Source organism: Agelaius phoeniceus, chromosome 5 (genome assembly GCF_051311805.1).
Source record: "Agelaius phoeniceus isolate bAgePho1 chromosome 5, bAgePho1.hap1, whole genome shotgun sequence".
In the NCBI taxonomy this organism is placed as follows: domain Eukaryota; kingdom Metazoa; phylum Chordata; class Aves; order Passeriformes; family Icteridae; genus Agelaius; species Agelaius phoeniceus.
The window spans coordinates 60,545,605-60,568,459 of record NC_135269.1 but is presented as its reverse complement, the minus strand read 5'-3'; the positions used below and the strand labels follow the sequence as shown (position 1 = coordinate 60,568,459).

At 37.1% G+C, this 22,855-nt stretch overlaps 1 protein-coding gene across 2 annotated transcripts in view; it reads right to left on the bottom strand.

Moving 5' to 3' along the window:
* ORC5 (origin recognition complex subunit 5) overlaps nucleotides 1-22,620 on the bottom strand; it is a 65,439-nt gene extending 42,819 nt beyond the window's left edge. Inside the window, exons 1-11 of one of the 2 annotated variants that reach the window (XM_077179116.1) lie at nucleotides 22,497-22,620; nucleotides 19,547-19,725; nucleotides 17,990-18,082; nucleotides 15,547-15,744; nucleotides 11,666-11,740; nucleotides 9,218-9,329; nucleotides 8,731-8,861; nucleotides 6,991-7,039; nucleotides 6,330-6,420; nucleotides 4,146-4,198; nucleotides 1,905-2,017 (exon numbers count right to left, since the gene is read on the bottom strand). In XM_077179116.1, the coding sequence (XP_077035231.1) occupies nucleotides 1,905-2,017; nucleotides 4,146-4,198; nucleotides 6,330-6,420; nucleotides 6,991-7,039; nucleotides 8,731-8,861; nucleotides 9,218-9,329; nucleotides 11,666-11,740; nucleotides 15,547-15,744; nucleotides 17,990-18,082; nucleotides 19,547-19,725; nucleotides 22,497-22,563 (1,161 nt within the window). In that variant the 5' untranslated portion in view covers nucleotides 22,564-22,620. The remainder of the gene's footprint in view (nucleotides 1-1,904; nucleotides 2,018-4,145; nucleotides 4,199-6,329; nucleotides 6,421-6,990; nucleotides 7,040-8,730; nucleotides 8,862-9,217; nucleotides 9,330-11,665; nucleotides 11,741-15,546; nucleotides 15,745-17,989; nucleotides 18,083-19,546; nucleotides 19,726-22,496) is intronic. The other variant, XM_054631898.2, reaches the window with a different exon arrangement.
* Between the last annotated feature and the right edge of the window lie 235 nt (nucleotides 22,621-22,855).

Sequence of the window (22,855 nt, the reverse complement as noted above, 5' to 3'; positions counted from 1 at the left end):
AATTTTCACACAACCAAAGCAGTGGTGCCAACTATCACTTCCCCACTCTGTTGGGCTGTTAGCACTCCAGGCTGCCCCAAACTGTGATTTTATTTTAGCTGTAGTATAGCCTAGCATCTGTAGTGTAGTGCAGATGAGCAACTCAATGACCATCCTTTTGTTTGCATTCCTTTTGCTTCTTTTAGTCCTTCGTTAAATCACTCCAGAAGATTTACTTTTCTGTCACCTATTCTGAATCTCACTACAAACCTGATAAAAATCATATTCTATTTCCACTGTTCACATCAGTCATAAAAATACTAAGCTTAAAACCCCCTCAAAAGTGTTGGTTTTGTTGGGCTTTGAGATCCAGCTATTTCTGTAGTTCAATTTTAGACCTGATGAAGGGCTAACTGATGCGTATGACATGCGGGAAAAATGGTGACACCTGCTTCACAGTTCTTGGAAAAAAATACCTGATAGCACTGATAGAAATACCTTCCTGACCCCTGCTTCAAAAACCTTAGAAATTCATGTTTATTGTACAAAACTTTAATACTGTTCATGTGCAAGAGTGGAAACTCATGCAGAGATACTACAAAGGAGAAAGGAACAAACCTAAGTTTAAAAGGTTGTTCAGAGAACACAAGGAAGATGTGGCACTTTTTGGTACATGCTCTACAGACTTGCCTCTTGCATGCTCTCCTGTTTCTGTGTAGAAACATTTCTTCAGCAAAAACATCTCTAACAAAGAAAATGCTCCAGCCAAGTGCAAAGAACAAGGCTTGCCCATTAAGAAGAAAATTTGCCTATCCACACTTACTACAAGTAACCCTTCACTCAGGAAAGGACTCAATAGAAGGGTGAAACACCTACAGCTTTCAGTAAGATCATACCAGAGTTTAAACTGAAAATATATTAACATTTCATCACTATAAACTACAGGAACTTCTGAAAATGTCTATCTATGATTTTTCTTTTGAAGAGGGAGAAATATTTTTACAAATTTGTCTTGCCCTCGTTTTCTTAAATTGCTTACATCCATCCATCATGAATGCCATATATTTATACACACATGCATATATCAATACATACTGTAATAGTTGGTAAAATCACAGAAAGCCCAACTGCCTGATCACTTTTCTGATACCTGTCTTCCCAACTACATTTTGTCCAATAACTCAAAATGATGCAATGAGGCACGCTTGAGGAGCTTGAAGAGCCTGGGTCAGGAAGAGACATACAACAACAACCAATGGCACCACAACACCTGTCTGCACTATGACCACAACTCAGCTCACAGGAAAAAAAGAAGAAAAAAAACCCCATCAACATGTACATGACAAAAACTAACAGAAAATTATGTTTAGCCCAGAAGCTGGTAGTAACAATTAACACACTCATCCTAAAACATGCATTACCACCATTTCAACACAACAGATACCAGCTAATGTCACCACACCTCCTGCAAAAGCAACTGCTTGTATGTTTCTGTTCCAAAAAACTTAGAACTCTATAAAAAACCTAACAGTGCTCTAAGTCATTTTATCTCATTAAAGGCCAAGGCAGTTTTGGTTTGTACCTTACTCTGGAAATTTAAGTGTAGCTTATAACTAAGAACATTGTGGTCACTCCACTAAAATCTTGTCAAAACAAAGCCGTATCAACTTAGAAAAGCAAAGCACAGTGCTCATACTATAACAGCTTTATGCATAATTTGACATGAAGAATTTGGATTTATTAGGCATTTAAATCACTCAGTGATCATTACCAATCACAGTATATGTTCTACAGCAAAGCTGCTCATCAAATCAAATAAAGTGCACACAGAAACAGAGCTCAAAACAAATAGCTGAAGTGTTTTAAACCATGAAGTTCAGTATGCAGGAATCCAGTTAACAGTACTAAGACATGAATGTTGTTACCTTAAGAAAGAATCTCTTATCTGTCCTAACAGGATTGTAGGAGGCAAGGTAAGCAGCTATTAGAAGAAATTTGGAGTAATAAGGAAGTTCCACATGGGTATGTGCAGAAAGTCCTATAAAACAAACAGTTCATGAGTTAACCAAACCCCAGCCTGAACATCCACAAACTTCAAATTAAACATCCCTGCATTCATTTTCTTTTCCTTCTCTCCTGCTCTAGTGCCATAACTAAATAAGCATTTCTCAGCCCCATTATAACAGATGCAAACTCAGGGAAGGGCCAAGGAGCATGGCACAAAACTAAACAAAGCTAACATTCTGCAACCTTTTCAGGCTCTCAGCAACTGTACTTGAAGCATCAGGGATTCATAAATCTTCCTGAAAAAAGATAGAAATAATTCCAGGCTACTTTCATTTAAGGCAATTTTCCTGGCAAACACGGCAGATGAAGGGATACATTTAAATACAACCGCAATTCTTTTCAACCTTTAGAATCTTCTAGACCACCAAACAGCTTGTCCAGGAACAAGGCTGGCATGGTGAAGAAAGCAGCAGTGTTGCACTTCCAATAAATAGTTCATCTGTGACCAACGATTTTTAGCCACTGTTCTATTTCCTATAGACAATGTTTAAAACATTTTAAACTTCAACCAGTTGACTCTGCCTCCTTGGATACATGTATACTTAATTAAGATTAAACACAGATATTAAAATCCACAAAAACTACAGTCTAGTGAATATCTGCTTCCTCTCTTTTTGAGGAGAACTCCAAGTACTTTTAGCTTGCAATTTTTATCCTTACAGTCCACTGCTCTTGTTTTACATGTTTATGCATAAGAATAGGATCATCAAACCACCCTTCATCAGCTGGCTAATTACAGAAACCATTAAAGGGTCTCTCCTGTGCCCTCTGCTTACAGTCTTTACTTCAACAGTTTCTTGTTCTGTGAAGCACCTGTATCCTTATGCTTTAATCCATAAATATCAGCAAATAAAGACTAAAGAATTAAACATGTTTAAAAGTCATGATTCAGGGCCCACAGTATAGGGAAAAGCTTCCCAAATGTCTGCTAGTAATGATTTCCTCTCACGTAAGCATAAAAGAACAGCAGTTTTAGTTTCACTTATAATTAAGAGATTCTCTTGTACTGCAAGCTATTTATAACATGCAACACCAAATAAACTCTTGCAGACAGACAATTTAGTTTAACACAAAAACATCTGGTTTTTCTCCATTCTTCTGGTAAGCCAATATTGCAGCACATACTGAACTATTTGATCATCTACACCTTTATCAGAGTTAGAATTTTATTTATTAGAACAAATTCTTACGCATGTTGCTATCAAACGCTGTTTTAACAACATGAAATTTTTGCCTACTACATACACTTATGAAAATGCATTTAAAATGAGGTCTCCCTTCATGGGGTTGTCAGGTGCAAAATATTTCACAATCATCTGGGAGAGAGTTTAATAAGGACACTTTGAATCAAACTCCTTTGGTCAAAAATGCTGAAAATTCACCAATCATAAACCAAACGTAGGAAACAGTCTGATGATTGCATATATCTCAAGGAATCATCATGACAAATAATATCAAAAATGTTCCCTAAATACAAACTGGTCAAAAGACCATGACCAACTGACATCAGCAGGAAAATATTTCAGTATTCCTTCCTAAATTTTAAATGAAGGCTGACAAATATATTAAGAGTCAACTTTCCAGCCTGCCTAAAGTATAAAACCAACAAAGCTCCACTTGTCCAAGGAAAGAACATACAGAAAGAACACTTGCACTTCTGACATTTCTCTTTGCAACAAATCTGGACCAGGACAGGAGTTTTGTTTAGGAATGTGCTAATTTAGTGCAATACACCAGGTACAACATTTTCTTCTCCCCACTTGGACGATTCTGCCAGTTGGCACACAGACATTTGACCAGCAGGGTGTTCAGGCCAGTCCTCACCCATTCTGACATAAGAAATACTGATGTAAAGAAGACTGCCTTTACTTGCAAAAGATATTAGGAAAGGTTACTCCCAATATATATAATAGGGAAAAAATATTCCTTTGTAGAACACCTTCTCAAAAAACAATGATTACCCTGAATTGTAAGTGAATACACTTACAGGTAGCTTTGTCTGTGTGTTTTCATTCACATGTTCTCAGGTGGCAATGACCAGTGGAACCAAAAAGCACATTTCACATTACACACCCATACACAGTTACTGTGTTTGATACCTTTCAATTGCCCAGGCTCTCCATCATCATGCTGCAAACGCTCCCACTGTGAGCTGAAAGACAGATAATGCAAGGACATAAAGATGTATTATTTGACAGACTTTTAGAGAAAGCTACTTGCTTGGTATATTCTAATTTTGTGACACTGGCTAGGATACAGTTAGTGAAAGAATAATTTAAAATACATGGTCTCACTGTCTCACACGTAAATTTTAATAATCTACAGACTATGTATTTGATTTAAAAAAGGCAAAAAATAATATTAGATTAAGGCATAAGGGATCTAATTGTAAAATACCTATTTCCTCCCATCCAACTACAATAAGTATGCAAACATCCACAGCATTCCAAGTTTCAAGAATAATGCAGAATTGCATAAAAAGTAAAAACACTGATCGTTTTGATTCTTTTTAATCTGTTTAGCTCTTTATGTTTGTGAGAAGAACACTATAATTACTTCATAATGTAATTTTGAAGTCAATGGAAGTCATCAAGATGGATTATTCTGTCAGTGAAAAATGCCCCCAAGTAGTTTGGTGTTTTCCTAAACAATAGCAAAAAAATTCACTTTAAAACTTCCCTTAAGGAATGACATTGCTAGCAATTTCATATTTTAGATCATTTTGTACACCACAAGGGGATTACAAAAAGATAGGTTTGTTGAAGAAACTGTTTTGGCTTGTTTTTTAAAGTTCCTCATGAACAGAGTTCATCAGCCATAAGCCATAAAACTTACAAAAACAGTGCAATGGGAGGTCAGGTTATACTTAAATTACAGTGAATGACAAAACAACTCATCAGTGAGTTAAGGTTTTATCCAATGTCTATTTTACAGGCTGAAAAAGGTTAATTTTCCTTTCAGTTCAGGTAGCACAAAAGCTGATAGCAAAGTTCTAGCACTATAAATTACATGGCCAAGAAAAAAACAGAGTAATCACAGTTCTGTGGCCAGAAAAACTCATATAGTGATTTTAATTCCTCAAGTACTTACTTAAATCCTAGAACTGTTAGACAGAAAGCTAGAATCTCTAATAAAAATCAAGTCAAGCTCAAATTTATAATCAAAGAACACTGTAGAGGGAAATTACTTATTTGGAAACAATTCACAAGCTATTTTGTATCATAATCTTTTATTATAACCTAATTAGAGTAGGAAATTACACAATATAAAAAGTCAGGAAGATCCCGAGTAGACTGTGTAATGAAGATCAATATTGAATATAAATAAATATTTGAGCCAAACAGTAAAATGCTGCATGCTACAGTGAAGTCTAGCTTGAAAAAAGCAAAATCAATTCTCTGTTTGAAGGAATGATCACATCTCTAGAATTTTAGCAAAGACTTCTACTACACATTCAGGTGGTGACCAGAATATTCTATAGCCTCAATGACATTGAAAGGAACAAAATCAGTATGTTTTTATCAAGATAAGGAAACCAAGCAATACTGAATGATCTCTCTTCACATAGTGTAACACCAGAATCACTCATCTTAAAGGTGGAGAGAGCATTAAACCTAAGCCAATTATTACCACTGTGAATGAATACCACCATGCTTTTTTCTAGCAGCCTGGCAGCTTACAAAATAAACAAGGAATCTAAAACAATACCAACAACAATAGCCATTAATAGGAAACCAGATTTTAATGCTGTCAAAAATGGCAATTGCATGTAAGAAAAAAATTGCCCTTGGAAAAGAAAACAAGGGATCAGAAAGCACAGTCAGCAAACAAACCTGGCTCTATCAAACAAAGCTAAGAAACAAAGATAGACAAAATCTGTAATGTCTCAAGAATTTTGAGGCTTGCACACATCCTTGGTACAGTGAGTATCTGGTGAGCTAACACACACAGCAGTGTTTTAAACTGTGCCTGTATAGTCTGGTGATGGATTCCCAGGCTTGGTAGTTTCATACATTACAGAAAATGGATCCAGCCTCACTGTAAAGGAGAACAAAACCTGCTGCCACTGCTTTACTTATTGAATATGCTACAAATACCACTTTGTTTAAATCTCCTCTTGAGAAATGCTATTTCTAACAGTGTATGGCAAGAAAGAAATGCACATTAAAGAAAAAAGATTACCTCTAGCAAAAAAGAAACACTAGCCATGAAACACAGTGAGAGGAAGGTAGTTAAAAACAGCAACTCCAACGAAGCAAACAAGCCTGTGCCCTCCAAATTACCTGGATATTTCCCGGAGATAAACAGTCTGCATTGCCTTCTTCAAATGAGGTTCAATATTTTTCCAGAGTTTGCGAGTGTCGCGTTCGTTTGCTGCAGCAAGCCAGAATCAACTCTGTTAAACATTTAACTCATACAACATCCAACTTATCCCTGACACCTGAACAGTCACAGGCATAACACAGTCTAACACCCTGACTCTGACAGGCTGCTTTAGGATGATGCACCATCACCATCCATCCAGCAAGCACATGCTGCCACACAAGGCTGTTTCTCTGTGACTGTTCGGAGATAATCTCAAGATTATCAGTTTGACAAAACCTCTCCTCTTGGTTTCTTTCTTCTCTTAGCCTTGACAAAGAAATAACTTATCCCATTACTTTGTCAAAGTCCTGGTGGTTGAGTGAGGAGAAGGATTAACAGGAAGCAGGAAAATTTTCAGGGTATTTCCACCTTTGTTTCCTAAAACACCACCACCAAATACCATGTACTGCTTCTGCAACAAGTGCTAATGACTGGGTGCAACTGGAGTGAGCACTGCTGTTGTGACCTGAGACACCACTGTGCCACCACAGCACAAGGATCAGAGCAAAGACTTCACCAAAACCCACTGAACAGCACCTGCTCTCTCACACACCTCTCAAATTAAAGACACAGCCTTACCTTCCCCTCTGACCACTGGCTCACAGTATTTAGCAAAATTGAGCGCTGCCTACAGAAAGCAGAAATGGAACACATTAAAGTACAGTCTATCTGATCCAGCTACAGAGTATAACTAGCAGGGTAATTAACTCCTATGCAAAGTCAACAAATCCTTCAAAGTCAATAATTATGCCACTTGCTTACAAACATTATACTATCACAAATGGCCTAATTTCTGTACCATAAAATACAAGCAGAAGTAATCTATCACAGGTTACATGGCTTTGAGCTCAGCAAGCTCTGTTTATCATACTCAAAGGTTGCATTTTTTTTAACTAACATAATAATTTATCATTATAAATGCAATAAAAATGTTTTAATGAACTTTTCTTACTCCCTTCACTTTCAGATAAAACTTTCCATTCCAGGAGAAGTTCAGCACACTTAAACACGAGCAGAAATTATTTATTTATTCAAAAATTATTTATTTAAAAACATGCTAGCATATTGCATATGCAAATTAACTCCTTTTGCCTAAAGTAAGATTAAGAGATTTTTGAGAACGCTATAATCTAGACTTTCTTCTAAAATGTTCAAATCAATACCAAACAGAATTTTGTAAAATACCAAACCTCAAATTTCATTCTCTTTCTGTCCTACTGCACTTTAATAAATTGCTGTGCCAATATACAAAACTCAAAGTGTAACTTCCATATATAAATCTAATAAAATTCCAGAATGTATAATCACACATCATAACAGCATACACATTTAGAGTCTGTATTTGACACTAAGGAGTTCAGAAGCCTGCATTCAGTTGTATGTGTCTGTCACTATCTCCTATGGAAGAGACTTGTCAACCACAAAGAATTTAGGGTCCAATCACATAAGTATTTTCATAGTGTTGCACAATCAAATAGTGCATCTAAACCTAATGAAATTCTCATAAGCAGAGCCACTCAAGTACATGTCTGCAAGAACTGTGACCCTGGTTTCTATTTCTGTCTCCAGCAATCTCATTTACATATAAAACCTGTATGGTTTTTATATCAACAGGTAAATTCAGCTGAAATTTAGCACTATGTTCCTGAGGGAAACACACACAGAACATTCAGATCATCTCTGGAGAACTGATTTCTTCACTGATAACATCAAACTTGTAAAATTTCCTTGTACGGGTAATTAAATAATTGGATTAAGATAATGTTTGTAATTGTTAATAAGTTTATACAAAGGTCACCATCAAGCAACTTAATTATCTTCTGTTAAGTTTGTTTATTATTACATTATGTGGTTAGAACGCCTTTTTCCAAATCCTTTCAATTTATTACCAGAAAACTACACAACGCTGGAAGCCCTTTACAGCCACAAAACAATTACAACCTTTGTTATGGATTTTAAAGGCAACTACATTTTAAGCTAACACATTCTCAGGAGGGCAAATTTACACCAGATATAAGAAAGACTTTTTTACTATGAAGGTGGTGAGACACTGAAACAGGCTGCCAGAGAAGCTGTGGATGCCTCAGCCCTGGAAGTTTTGAAGGCCAGGCTGGATGAGGCTTTGATCAACCTGGTCAAGTAGAAGGTGTCCCTGTCCATGGCAGGGGAGTTGGAACTTTACCTTTAAGATCCCTTCCAACCCAAACCATTCTATAATCTCTAATTTTCCCTTTGTCCATATTCAACAATAAATCTAGACTTTCATTTGGCAAAAGGCATCACAAAACAAAACAGCAACTCTAAAGAAGCTCATCTCACCAGATGCCGAAGTTCCTTCAGGTCCCTACAGACCATGTAGAAGACACCAAGCAAAATATTGATATATGCAGCATAGAAATCTGCAGAATATTCTGGGGGATGATTCTGAGACAAGATCTTCTGCAGATGTCCTGTTTAAACAAAAATAAATTTTGCTGTTTTCAAGCCAACTTAATAAATGGACCACATTTGTGGAAAAACAAACAATAACCATCACTAAAAATACCCCAACAAAATCCACCAAAAGCTACACTGATTTGAAGAACCAGCAAATGTAATGCAATCAAAACAGAACTCCGAGATGTTCTGGAAAGTGGAAAAAGACAAAATCTTTACAGGTTGTGTGAATACAGACTTGTATATTCCAGTAGCTATTACATATTCTGGGTTCTGTAAAAGGCACTGATAAACCTGGAAAAAATTTTTGAATGTCCTTTGACAGAGTGTTATACAATCCCTGAAAAGCAGATTAGAAAATTAGATTTACCTATGCTGTAGTCTGGAAAATACATGGTGAAGGGCTCAAAGCAGCCAATGTTTGGACGGAAGAGTTCCCACACTATTTCACTGAGCAGAATCACTGTCACATTTCTGTCAGTCTACACAGGGAAAGAAAAACCAAATGAGAGAGCAACAGGAAGAGAAATAACAAAAATCCAGTGCATGTTAGAGCATCAATCAAAAAATTATTATTGTGACTTTTCTGTTTCACAAAATCATTAAATGTACAGTTTATTTCTATACTAGTAATTTGCATTAAAGCTTCAGCTGGCCTAATCAAGCAGATCATACATTTGCAAATCTTTATAATTATATGATATTTCTCTCCAACCCCTGCCATTTCACTGACATGTAAGCTTTCTGGGGTGATGCACAATACCAAGTAGATTCCACCCCAAAATTAAGATAACATTTTACTTTAGTAATTAAACACAGATCTTCAGAGCAAAGAGAAAAAGTTAAAAAGTAAAAAGAAAACTCAGTGCCTCTGGAACCAAGATATCTTGTACTTTAGAATAAAGGCAATCTGGTCTTTAAAGACAAACACACAGACATCCCAAACGAAAAATGTAATATTACCTGTTTACTCTCCCAACTGTTTTACTAGTTAACAACAATGGAGCTGTTCATAGTAATATATCTTTGTAACTAAGTTTTTATTGAGAAAATGCCTGCTTCAGATTGGATGTTTTGATCAATAGGTAACAAAATGCTTCATATTAAAAATGATATTGTTTTATTTTGGTAACCCTTCAAAATATTAGCTACTAAATATGAAGCTAAAACTACCTGTGAAGATAATGTGTCATTTTACCCCTTTGCAAGGTTTTTGCAACCATACTAAAAATTCTGCCTAACAAAAGATGCTTTTAAATATGGTTATTCAAGAAAGACATTTGAAAACTATTAAGGCACCTCCACAAAACAAAAGGAAGGGACCTGATTGAATTGACTGTGAATGACTTGAAAGACATTTAAATGCTGTTTCCCTGAAATGCAGTGAAAATATTTTTTACTTACTTTTCCACATCTTGGTGAAGTGGCACCCACCCTTATTCTTTACCGTTTCTTCTTCATTTTTATGGAACATAAATATTTTCTTCACTTTCAACAACTATCTTTCTGCATTTCTTTCAGCTGATTTCCTCTCCCAGAACTCCTAATGTTTCAGCTGACAGAAGTGCTAAGATACATTCAGCTCACTTCCTGACTGATCATCCAGTATGAAGAACTTCAATACTTGTCCCCACAGTTCTCAGAGAAATCAAGCATCCATGACCTATTCTTCAGCAGTGACCTGCCAGTCCCATGATATCCTTCACTACTACTAGAGGTGTTCCTGGTCTCCTTTTACTCCAGGAAACAAAGACATGCAAGAGTTTTGCTCCTACAACATTGCTCTGCAACACTGGTTGCACAACTGTTTTAGAAAGCTTCAGTCCAGAATCCAGAATTTTAGCAACTGAATATCAGCATTCAAGACAAACTTGTTTGGAGGTTAGTTTTGAATCTGGGAGTGTTCCTCTGGCATATATAAATCTTAGTCTATGGGGTTTTGGTCCCTGAACAGCAATTATAGACCCAAGTTTTCCTCCCTTCCCTGCAGAACAGGTTGTTTCTGCTTCAGGAGCAGCCTAGTCCAGAACATGGGCAGAACAGACAAAAAGAGACAGAAAATGCACCAGCTGTGAGGATTAAGAACACAGCTGTGAATCAGTCTTCATTCAGTAGAGAAATCAATGTGACCAGAAGATTAAGAGCACCACACAAAAGCTTTGAGATAACAAGCAGAATTTCAGCTATTTACATGTTCATATATTTCAAAGTACCAGCAACTTACAGTTTTGTCTTCAGTTTCTTTTCAGGGAATGTACCATTTTTGCTTATTTCAAGGCAAAAGCTTTGATGCCTCAGAAGCAAGAAAGGAAAGCACACTGTGGTTTACTCCAATCAGAAACTTACTGAGGCACAATTCCAGGAGAAGTGTGAGAAAACTCTCTAGCAAGTCAAAGCACATTCACAGCTGCTGAGCTGTGCAGCTTCAGCCAAATTAAACAGCTGGTAGTCTCCTGAAAATCTCATTTTTAAAAAGACAAATAACCTAGAAAAGACAGCTATATATCTGACAGGAGCCTCCAAAGATTCTACACATCAGACATTGTAGATAGGATACCATTAACCACAACTAAAGAAAAAAAAAAAAGGGTCTAATAAAAATCTCCCAATGTTTAAATTCTAGTTTGGTTTCTATTTTTGACCACTGTTTTGGGGAGTGAGGCTTAATTTTTCAACTTTTCTCATCTAAAGAATCATTCATCTTGATCTGTGAGCCTGGATGTACAGGTACCACATGTTCAGTTACTTTCAACAGGCAGGACACATACAATAATAACATACAATAATAACATACAATAATTTCTTTCCAGACACTCACCAACTCTTGAAGCCTAAGAAATGCTGGCAGGATGTTTGCTTCCATTTCCCTCAGCTGTTCTGCTCTATCCAGAACCTTTTAACAAAACAATGATATTATATAGACAAATTCAACTCCCACTCTCACATGGATTTAAAATTAATTCTTAGCTGCTGGAAACTGAACTGGAGAGATTACTGCTTCAAATGTGCTTCCAGGAAGCCCAAGCAGCTCTGCCTCTAAAAAAAGCATACAATCCCTAGACAAGCAACATTCTCATGCCTTATGGCAGAAAGAATTATTATTTAAGTCCAGTTAGGAATATCACAACAAAGTCATGATATCATTAACAACCACTGAAACCTCCATTTTTTCCCAAAATTCTTCTTAGGTTTCAAATTTTCATGTAGTACATTAGGCACTGTAACTACATGCTTACTCCAGGAGAGTTGACTTTTCCTACCATTGTATGATTTTTCAGAAACAAATAAGAGCTGGTATTCAGAATTTTGAGAGAAACTTTTCTTGCCATCATTTGCAGCCTAGGAATTTACAGGATTTATTGTATGCAAAATTCACACAGCAGTAACAGATGTAGCATATGTACAGCTTAAACAAGAAATATCTTAAGCAAGTAACATTTTAGAGTCTGAAGAATTAAAACAGAAGCATGGAGACATCCATAGTTACACTTCAGTAAAAAAAAAAAGTGTATTTCTAGCATACCTAAAATCTTGACAGAAATGAAAAAAAAGAATAGAAATACATTTCTTTTGTGGCTTATTTACTACTTGCAGTATAAAAAATTCTGAAGCTCATTACTTCTTTAGAATTATTGCTCTTGAGATATAAACTATAGGTCTGTAGAAAACTATATTTTCTATCCCTTTACATATCTTCTCTCCATCAAAATCTTACAACATCTATCATTTCTGTTGCCCACAATAAGGAAAAGAACTTTATGTGAACAACCAAACATTTTCTGAAAATATTATTTCAGAATCCCACCACACAAATCTGAAGGAACTATCTCTGCATCAATATCTCATACTTTGTGAATTTATTAAGCACTACAATATAGGATTTTATATTGCTATCTGCATTTGGTTCATGTAATAAGTGACTGTTGCTGCAGGCCCCCAGGCAGGTAATAATTAGCATTGACTCCATGATTCTAGAGGGCTGATCAATTGCTTTATTCTTCTATATCATACTATACTTATTAAGAAACTCATCACTCTTACAGACAGTTCCATACAGGCAGACCAGATTGGTCAATGAATCCAAACACCATCACCAGAGGCCAATTAAGAAATCACCCTTTGGTAAACAAATCTCCATAACACATTCCACATGTGCACAACAACAGCTGCAGCAAGTGAAGATAAGAATTGTTTCTCATTCTTTTCTCTGATCTTTGCAGTCTTCCCCAGGAAAATGCTTGGGAAAGTTGTGCTACTGCTCTCTGTGGAGAGAGCTGCAGCTCCAAGTGACTTGAGGAATGAAGACTGCTTTACACTGCAGACCAAAGACTGGCTATGTGTTTTTACTAATAAAATACTGCTTATTGCACCCAGTGACATGGAGCTACCAAACACAAAGCTTGACCCTGGCTTGTGGAAAATGTCAAGTGGTTCATAGAAACAGCCTTCCCCCAGGTCTATAAATCTATGCCTTATTCTTTGGTGTCCATACAGACTTGCCACTCTTCAATTTTTTAAAAAAGCCTATACTTTCTAAAACTGGCTGCTCACTTACATAAAAAAGTAGCTTGATACTTCTGTAAAGTGCTATATATTGTAAATGTATAAATGACAACAAGTTATTCTACTCCAATTTTTCAGGTAGTTAAAATGAATAAATTCATTTTTCAGAAGTAATCACAAGCATTCAGCATCTATGCTTGGGTTAAGAGAAACATTTAGAATCCTTTGCTTGAAAGTAAACATGTATCTTGAGTTACTCTGAGTTAATTGAGCAGAAATATTACATTATTTACTACTGAAATGAAATGGAATAAGTCAGCATTGCCAGTTTATGTTACCAGCATGCTGCTATTCCATCAGTCTCAATTTAAACCACTCTATAATAAATCCAGATGACACAGGTTAATAAACACGAATTGATTTCTCCCATTGCTGTCTGTTCCCACACAGTCTGTAACTGAAATACTAATTTAATACTTAATTCTTATGAGGCAACAACTATTTTCATGACAATTGAACCTTTGTAGTTATTTTAATGCTTTACTTTCTACAACCATTGTTCAAGAACTTTCTAATTTTCCATGTGATGCCAATTTTCATAAAATACCTGAAGAATTCTTTACTGATGTAAAATAGTTTTTAATCCAAATACTAATCTGAAAGAAAGACTTTACTGCCAGAAGTATTATGTGAAATACACTGAATGCTATTAGAGAGATAAATTTTGTTTTTATGGAATTGCTGAAGAATGTCAGTATCACTTTTGTGACAGTAAGCTAAACTACTTCTATTTATAACTTTTCATCTGTTTTAAGCATTGGTACATTATTTTCTTCATGCCATTTCTAAGAAGTATGTCAAATTTATTAACCTTGTGACCTAGAGGAAACAATGAGATAGTGCTGTTTCCACTGAACATGATATGAAGTTATTTAACTCAATGGCAAAGTATTTTTAAATGGGAATAAAACATATTTAACTATAGCCTGTGAAACAGAATGAAGAATGTTCAGTATAATTATGAACTTCTTGTTTGACTGCAGAAACACCCCAAAGCAGTATGGGCACATTGACAGCTTAATGACCCTGGGTAATCACACTGCATGTTTCTTACAGCAATCAATCTTACCCATGTTCTTGTTTTCTTAAATAATCAATTTCAACTCTTTAAAAAAACCTTAATTCCTACTTCTGGCCTAAAATTTTGGCCTGAATATTCTGCAGGTTCACACTATATATATATATATATATATATATATATATATATATATATATATATATATATATATATTTACACATCACATACATTTACACATCACTATTGCTACAGCTTTCATATTGTCCTTCCATCAGACCTCTTGTATGACTGAAATTTGTTTCCATGTTCATCTCTCAGCACAAAAAATGCTGTTACAGTCTGCAAATTTTGACTCCTTTATGTAGTTAAGATTATCACAGTAAAAAACCCTGAAGACCTAAACCAAATTCTAGTGTTCTAGTATTACACTGATTCAATCATTCCTGCAACCTAAATTCTAATTATTTTTCCTGCAATCTGCTATTCATTCCACTTGAGCATATTACCAATTGTTTCACTGCAGTCTTTTTTTTTTTCCATCATAATTTTAAAACTATATGTCCTGTCTCTGAGGGCCACAAGTGTAGCTGAAGATATAAGATCTCAAAAGCATTTTTACAGAGGAAGTTATGCATTTTAGTTTCTTAATATTATCATTAAGTTCTATTCTAGCAAACCAAGCCTCGTCATTTGCACTCTCCATGTTCCCTTCTGGCCTATTCTCCACCTCTGCTTTCTCATTTGTGATGCTATTTTCACAAGGAAACAGATAAGTATGAGTTACTAATAATAAAAAAATATAAGCTCTCTATATTTAAAGACTTTGTAACACTATTACATCCCCAATTTAAATGTGTGGTATAATTTATGTTCATTATTAGTCATGCTATAGAGTTTGTGTGTAGGAAAAAATCTAAAACCAGGAGGAGTACAGAACCTCACCTAAAGCCTGTACACCCACAGAAAAAAAATCTGTCAACAGGTTCTGAAAGAGGTCTACTGAGAAATGTTGTGCAAACTGCTCTACAAGGCACACATTTCACATACAAATTATCAACAGCCATCACTCACACCCTCTTAGCAGGACTGGGACTGGACATGAAAATGAAATTACTTACAATGTATACTGTTTGATCTTGAAGCTCCTGAGTGGCCAGAGCTTGTTTAAAGAGACGAACAAAGTCACTCAAAGTGTCACAATGCACAGGAGAGGTCTGCTCTGTGCCAGATGGACAGCTCTGCAGCTGGGTGAGAATTTCTTCTAGCAGAAGTCGTGATGTAAAGTATTCCACACAGTTCACAAACACATGAGGAAGCTGAAGAGAACAAGAAAAATTATACAACTGTGTTTGGCTTTTGCAGTGTAAATACTCCAGAAAGAGTTTTCTCTTCCATATGAGAGAACCAAAGAAACCATACTCTGCCAACAGAATATAGTGCAAGCAAGTACCAAAATAACTTGTTAAAAAAAAGATAAATTATGCACCTTGTCAAAATATTATGTATCACAAACTGAAGAGAGAGCTGATGAATCTTCAAATGGAAGTATACCTTCTAACTATGTTTAAACACTGAAGCACAATGTATCCTTTAACTATGCTGAAAAATTGTGACCAATACACAAAAAGAAAACCAAATAGCATTTAGATCAAAGAAATTTAGACAACTGTGAGACATTACAGTATCATAAAATGGTTTATTATGAATTACAGTGTCTAGAAAACACAGACATCTCAAAGGATGTAATCTCTCCAGAACTACTGTGAATATTTTTGGCATTCAATGCATACAAATGATAAAGTGTAAGCTTCTGTATCAAACTCATGTCATCAGCATGATTGTGAAGAACATTTTCAGAAAACCAGATCTTTCCAAGCAAACAGTATTGAAAAAAACAGAGTATGAGATATATTATATGTATAACTTTAGTAATATTGAAAAATCTACAGTCATTTGTCTTTAAATAGAAGGCACTATAACCCATAAAATACCAATGGTCAAACATACCTAAGGCAAAAAAAGATAAGCTATGTCTTAAAAATAGGGTTGCTAGAAAATTATCTGCACAACTCCATAATCTCTGGTAAGGCAGATGCTCTTTTTCACACTGAACGTTAAAACCTCTGGAAAACATTAGTCACTGGGATGCAGGAATGTGGTTGTCTGTAATAAAAAAAAATCCAAGCACTTCATTCCAGTCTTCCTACTGAAAATACAATATGATTCAGCAGCTGTGGGGAAGTGTGGGTACATGCTAGCAATCCACTCACACAGCATGTAATAAAAAGCTTTCCCACGATTTTGAACACCATTAAAAGGAAAGGGCTACATCACCAAAAAGCAGCTATTCAAAGTGCTGCACCTCCATAGCAGAAGGAAAGCTGGGTGCCTCAGATGTGATTCACACCACCACAGTACACAGGAGACACCCACATGTGGCACAAGAAGTTCTGCAGAGAGAGCTGCTCAAACCAGCCACTTCCCAGGGCCTGGCCACACCTTTGCATATGGTGCAAGAGGGCAGCTCAGTGCTGTGAGCTCTGTGAAGGCTACTGCATGCAAGAGGATCATAAACCCCTGCCTTCTACTGCTCTCCCACTGCAGAATTGTTTATCAAGGGGGTTTCTGCATAAAACCTGCAGATAAAGTGATAAGCTCACTCTGGACAAGCTGAAAGTGTCACAGACACATTTTATGAAAAATCCTTTCCTTAGGATTTTTTCTCCTGAGAAGCTGAGAGGCCTCAGGAACAAAATGTAAACAATGATTATCTGCTGCTGTGGAATGCAACCAATCCAAGACTGTGATTGGTCTCGTGTGGTTGTTTCTAATTAATGGCCAATCACAGTCAGCTGGCTTGGACTCTCTCTGAAACACAAGCCCTTGTTATCATTCTTTCCTTTTCTATTCTTAGCTAGCTTTCTGATGAAATCCTTTCTTCTATTCTTTTAGTATAGTTTTAATATAATATATATTATAAAATAATAAATCAATCCTTCTGAACATGGAGTCAGATCCTCGTCTCTTCCCTCATCCTCAGACCCCTGTGAACACAGTCATGTGAAGGTATCAGAGCTATAGAAACACACAAGTAGAAATTACTGATTTAGGCATAAGTGAGCACCTGTCATTGGATTTAAATACCTGAATTTCATGACTGACAGAGATATTAACAGATCTAGATGGAAATTTCTGTAATGACACCCTTGAACTTAGGAGGACTTTAAAACATGTTTTGGATAAATTAAAACAAGGAGTCAATGGAGCTACTTCAAGCTAAGTCATGAAGAAAAGGTGAACAATATTTGCCTCCTTTTTTGTCTTTTTAAAACTTTATTTTAAAAGTTATTATGATTTATATTATGTCTCAGTATGCACAATTTCATTTTATCTTAAGTGGCCTAGTGAGCAGAGTGATGCACTCATGACACAGTAAGTGGAGGAGAAGAATCAGGAAGGCAGAAATGGTTGAGGAAACCAACCATTTGGAGAAAGTAGAGGCTATTTTGAGGAACCATGGTTATAAACTGTAAATTCAATATCCTCCATGACCATTCTTACCTGCAAGGTAGTTAGAAGAGTTTTCATCACATAAGTTTTTCCACTAGATGTGTGTCCATAGATAAAGATGGATGGAAAACTAAACTGCTGACGCTAAGGGGAAAAAAAAAAAAGTTGTTGTTTCAATTCTTCTTTTCATTCACCAGATAAAAGATTTAACAATGAACTTTCCCCCTGAAAGAAAAGTTATCTCCTAATTGAAGCATTAAATACAAAATGCAGCAATTATTATAGAATCAGCAAGATCAAGTTTTATGTTACATCTTTGCTGAAATGCTGGGGGGTAAGTTGCAAGAATCAAGTATCACCTAACTGCCAATGAAACTGCTCAAACAAACAACAAAAACACACACACAGTGGGCTTTTAATTCAAATTAGTCAACTGACTGAAACAAAACCTTGGCAAGAACAAGTTGCAAGCCATACATTGCCCTAGCTCCTGCAAACACTACAAACTGCCTTTCTTTTCATTAGAACCAAACAGAAAATAATTAAATGGTGTGAAGGAGGAGATGGTAAAGCTTGCTCTTCTTTCACAAGGTAATATTTGATGTATCTATTTATGTAATGGTCCTGATGCTGTTAATTTCATGTAGTTTTCTTAAGATGCAGGGAAATAATGGAATTATTCTTTTTCGCCATTCTGAACAGGTTTTTACACAGGTGAAAATGAAAAACACAGGTTTTTGTTTAATTTCTAAGAATGTAAGTATATTGACTTAAAAATTAATACAAAAAACCCTGAAACTTTTTATGAAAAATAATAGTCTATTTATCTAAGATTAAACACTCTTGTGCAAGACATGCAGGTTTGAGTATCTGTACATTGATCAAGAATTGAAGTATCTATTTTTAAGAAGAGTTGTTGCCACTATGCTTGTAACATACATAAAACTTAAAGACTGTAATTTGATGTTACTATTATTAGTATCCATAATTAAAGACAGAAAACAGAAACTAATTTCCAGTTAGTTACTGAATGTAAGCAAGCAAACTGCTTATAAGCTTGCAGATAAAAATCCCCATAACTTTTTACCACAGCTTTTGTGAAGCAGTAACAGAATCATTTAACAGGCCAGTGGTTTCTAACTCTTACAACCAGCCTCAAAACTACTAAGAATCAGAACAATTTAGTGTACTTAGAATTCAGACACTCAGATTAGATTAACAGCTCAAAACCAAACAGAATTTCTACACTGACACTGAAAAAAATTATCCCAGAACTTTAGGTCTAGGAGGAAGAGGCTTGCTCCCTAGTACGAACTGGCAAAGACAGAATAGAGTTCTAGCAAAATCAGAACTCAGAGGCAAAGACACAAATAGCTCTAAGTTTGTTTAGGTCCTTCCAGCTGCAAGACATCTTTCAACCTTCCAACATACCAGAACCTAGTGCCAAACACTAATGTTAAAGATGGTAACAAAAACCAAAACTTCAACAAAGAGGCAACCAAAGCATGCTCACAGTGACATCCCAAAAACACCATGAAATTTCTGTTTTCCCTCCTGAGACAGCAGAAGGCCTTTGCTCTACTCAGACACAGAACACAAGAGCACTACCTCTCCAAATATGGACAGCAACGTGGACACCTGGGACTCTCGGCAGGGCACCAAACCCTCCAAGTGAAGCAGGTCAGCTGCTGGGTACGCTGGATGCTCCAGATTGGGCATTTTGATGTCCCTGTAGTTGGTCACCCACACATGCACGTCCCTTCTGAGGTGCAGAGACAAAAAGTGATCTGCAAAAGAAAAAGTTTTTGTTATTATTTGCTTCCATACATATAAAAGGAAAAGAAACGGGATTTGACAGAAAACCTAAACAGACATTCCAGCTCAAAATAAGGGTGTAACTATGACAGACTTAAAATTTGACTTTGGTAAAATTGCACTTAATTATGTAAGGCATTATACAGACATTTCCACACCAGACAAAACCCAAAAAAGCAAATCAAAATTGAAAGATACACAGGATATGAGCAAATCAATACAAGAATTATCCTAGTTTAGTTAACTGAGGAATTACACATTCAATTCTGGTTTTATATACATTTAAAACTAGCAAGAGAATAAAAATGAGTAAAGTAGATTATTCACAGATCACCACTCCCTGATCAGTCAATAAACAAGGATTTACAAACAACAGGAAAGAGGTAGAACAGAAGGAAAGATAAGGATGACAAAGTACTAGATCTCTGGCTGCTTACAGGAATGCCAACCTCATCTTGAAAGGAGCACAGGCATATGAGGAAAATCCAATTGATAGTAAAGACTGGAAATACTCCTTAAAAATAGTAGGAGTCCAAACCAGTTACATAAAACTAACAGTAATGCCAATCTACCTTTTAGACAAGGACTAGATAAGGAAAAACAAAGGTCTTGATTGCTGTAACACTGGGAAGGCTGGATTTTAGTGACAGAATATAGAAAAACACCTCAAAGATACTCTTTGCATTTCTAAAACTGCTGGAAAGATGGTACTTTTACCTGTTGTGATGCAGACAACATGCAGAGAGAACTGAAATGACCCCAACAGCTGGATTCTGACTTTGTCAAACACAACATGACAATCAAAAACAAAGTTTGGAAATTTCATTAGGGCAATAAAGATATCAACTGACAGGATTATCTGTATGTTATCAAGACAAAGATAATAAACAAAGCACTCCCAACTGTTTTAAATGTGAGTATTTACAGACAAATACATTATGCTGGTTATAAGTACAACAGCAGTGGAAAAAATACCAGGCTAGCAGAAGGAAATCAGGAATAGCAAGGTAAAGGGAAAAGTGTTCTGAAAGAAAAATGCAGTAGTGCATTGCACTAACAGGAGAGCTACTGGGGTACAAGGAGGTTTATAAATATTAATGTATTTATGGAAATACCTTAAAATAGAGTTCCTTTTGGGACCAATCTCTGGTCAGTATTTCCATAAATAGATTTGAGAAAATATTTTTTCTTTTGTTTCTACACTTTGCCTTCAGTGTCTTCTAAGATAAAAGCTGGGATTGTAGAATCAACAGAAAAATTAAGTGGAATTAATGAGAAAAAAAAGGATATCACTGATGACATAAGTAATTCAGTACTTGTATTACACCTGTTTGAAAGTAATCACATCACACTTAACAAGGGCTACAGTTAGATATCAAGAAACTAAGTCTGCAGTAACTTGAAAAATAAGTTTATTTATAAGTCAATCACATATTAAATATTGGAAATCAAAGTAATGCTGCTGTCAGGGGCAAAAAAAAAAAAACCAAACCCTACAATCATATGTATCAGGCAAACTATTTCCTATACACAGAATCACACAATGAGCCTTGGTCTATTTTACCAGCTTTGAATGGGTCTGTGCATCTCTCCACCGTATCTATTCAATGGAATGAAGCCACAAAAAAACCAAATAGCTTGATTAAGGCTGCTATCTAAAAAGTTAGCTAGGTATTTCAAGAACGAAAAGAAAAAAATTATGACAGAAGCCTCTAAAAGCAAGGACAAAAAAGCGGGGGAAAAGTTCTAGAAAAGGCTGAAAAACTTGTGTAAATTTAAGGGAAAAAAAAAAAAAAAAAAAAAAAAGACAGCCCTTTTGCTCCACTGGTTACAGGAGAACAGGGCTTGACTGTGTCCCAAATGCATCTAAAGCCATAAAGCACTGCAGCTTTCCAAGGCCACTCCCAGGCAAACTTCCCTGGGGAAGCACAAATCTCCTGCTGATTGTTCCGTGTCTGCCAGCCCCGCTTGCTTCTCACACACTCCAGCAAATGGCAACTTTCGCCAAACATTTCACACATCTCAGCCCATTTCCACCTTTTCATTTCAGGATGGAAACCTGCATCTCTACTGGGTATCCGTAGGTGTCTTAATCTCCAAGCCCATTCACGAGCTCACAAGAGAAAGGACGCCTAGAGCAACGTGTTTACAAAACAATTCATTTAGATTAAATGGCAATGATAACACAAAGGTAAGTATCAGCCAAAGCTTGAATTCAGGATGTTCCAGCCCAGGGAAAGTTGCACGTGTGAGTCCAGCCAGACCAGGAAGGTGCCAAAATCACTTTTCAACTGAGACCGAGTAAAGCTGTTCAGAGCACAAGTTAAACTTCATGGCGGGACTTCATTATTTACTAGGACTTCTCTCAACTCACTGGTCCCAAAATACCTACAGCTGGCAGCCTCTCCACACTCTAGCATAAAAAATGACACACAAAAATGACTGAACTTAAGAGATTAGCACGGGTCTGCGCCCTCTCAAGCCCTACAAGCCCCCTGGGCGGCACGGGCGTGCCTTGGCTGAGGGGGAACGACGACCCCCGGCCTCCATCGAGCGCGGCTTAAGGGCTCCTTCCGCCACGCGTGTGTGAGGCTGAGGGTGCTCCCGGCCTAGGGGGCGGCTCAGCCCGCGGCAGCTTTCGCTCTCGCACCGATTCCTGCCGAGAAAGCGGAGCAGCAGCCGGTCTACCCCTTCCGCTCATTACCCTCCGTCCTTCCCACCCACCCGTCCCGGCTCCTCTCACCGGCTCCTCGCCCGCTCCCGCCGCCACCGCGCGCCGCCGCTGCCCCACCTCCTCGGCCCGCGCGCATGCGCCGTGACCACGGCGGGTCCGCCTGGGGCGGGGCAGCTGTGAGGGGAGTCCGCCGCTTTCCCCGCCGGGTATCCCACAGGATGGCTGGCCTGTGTTACCCCGCTGGGAGAGGCTCCGGGCCACTCTGCCATTCACCCAGCCGGGTATCCTACAGGGTAGCCTGTGTTACCCCGCTGGGAGAAGCTCCGGGCCACTCTGCCCCTTACCCAGCCGCATATCCCACAGGATAGCCTGTGTTACCCCGCTGGGAGAGGCTCCGGGGCACTCTGCCATTCACCCAGCCAAATATC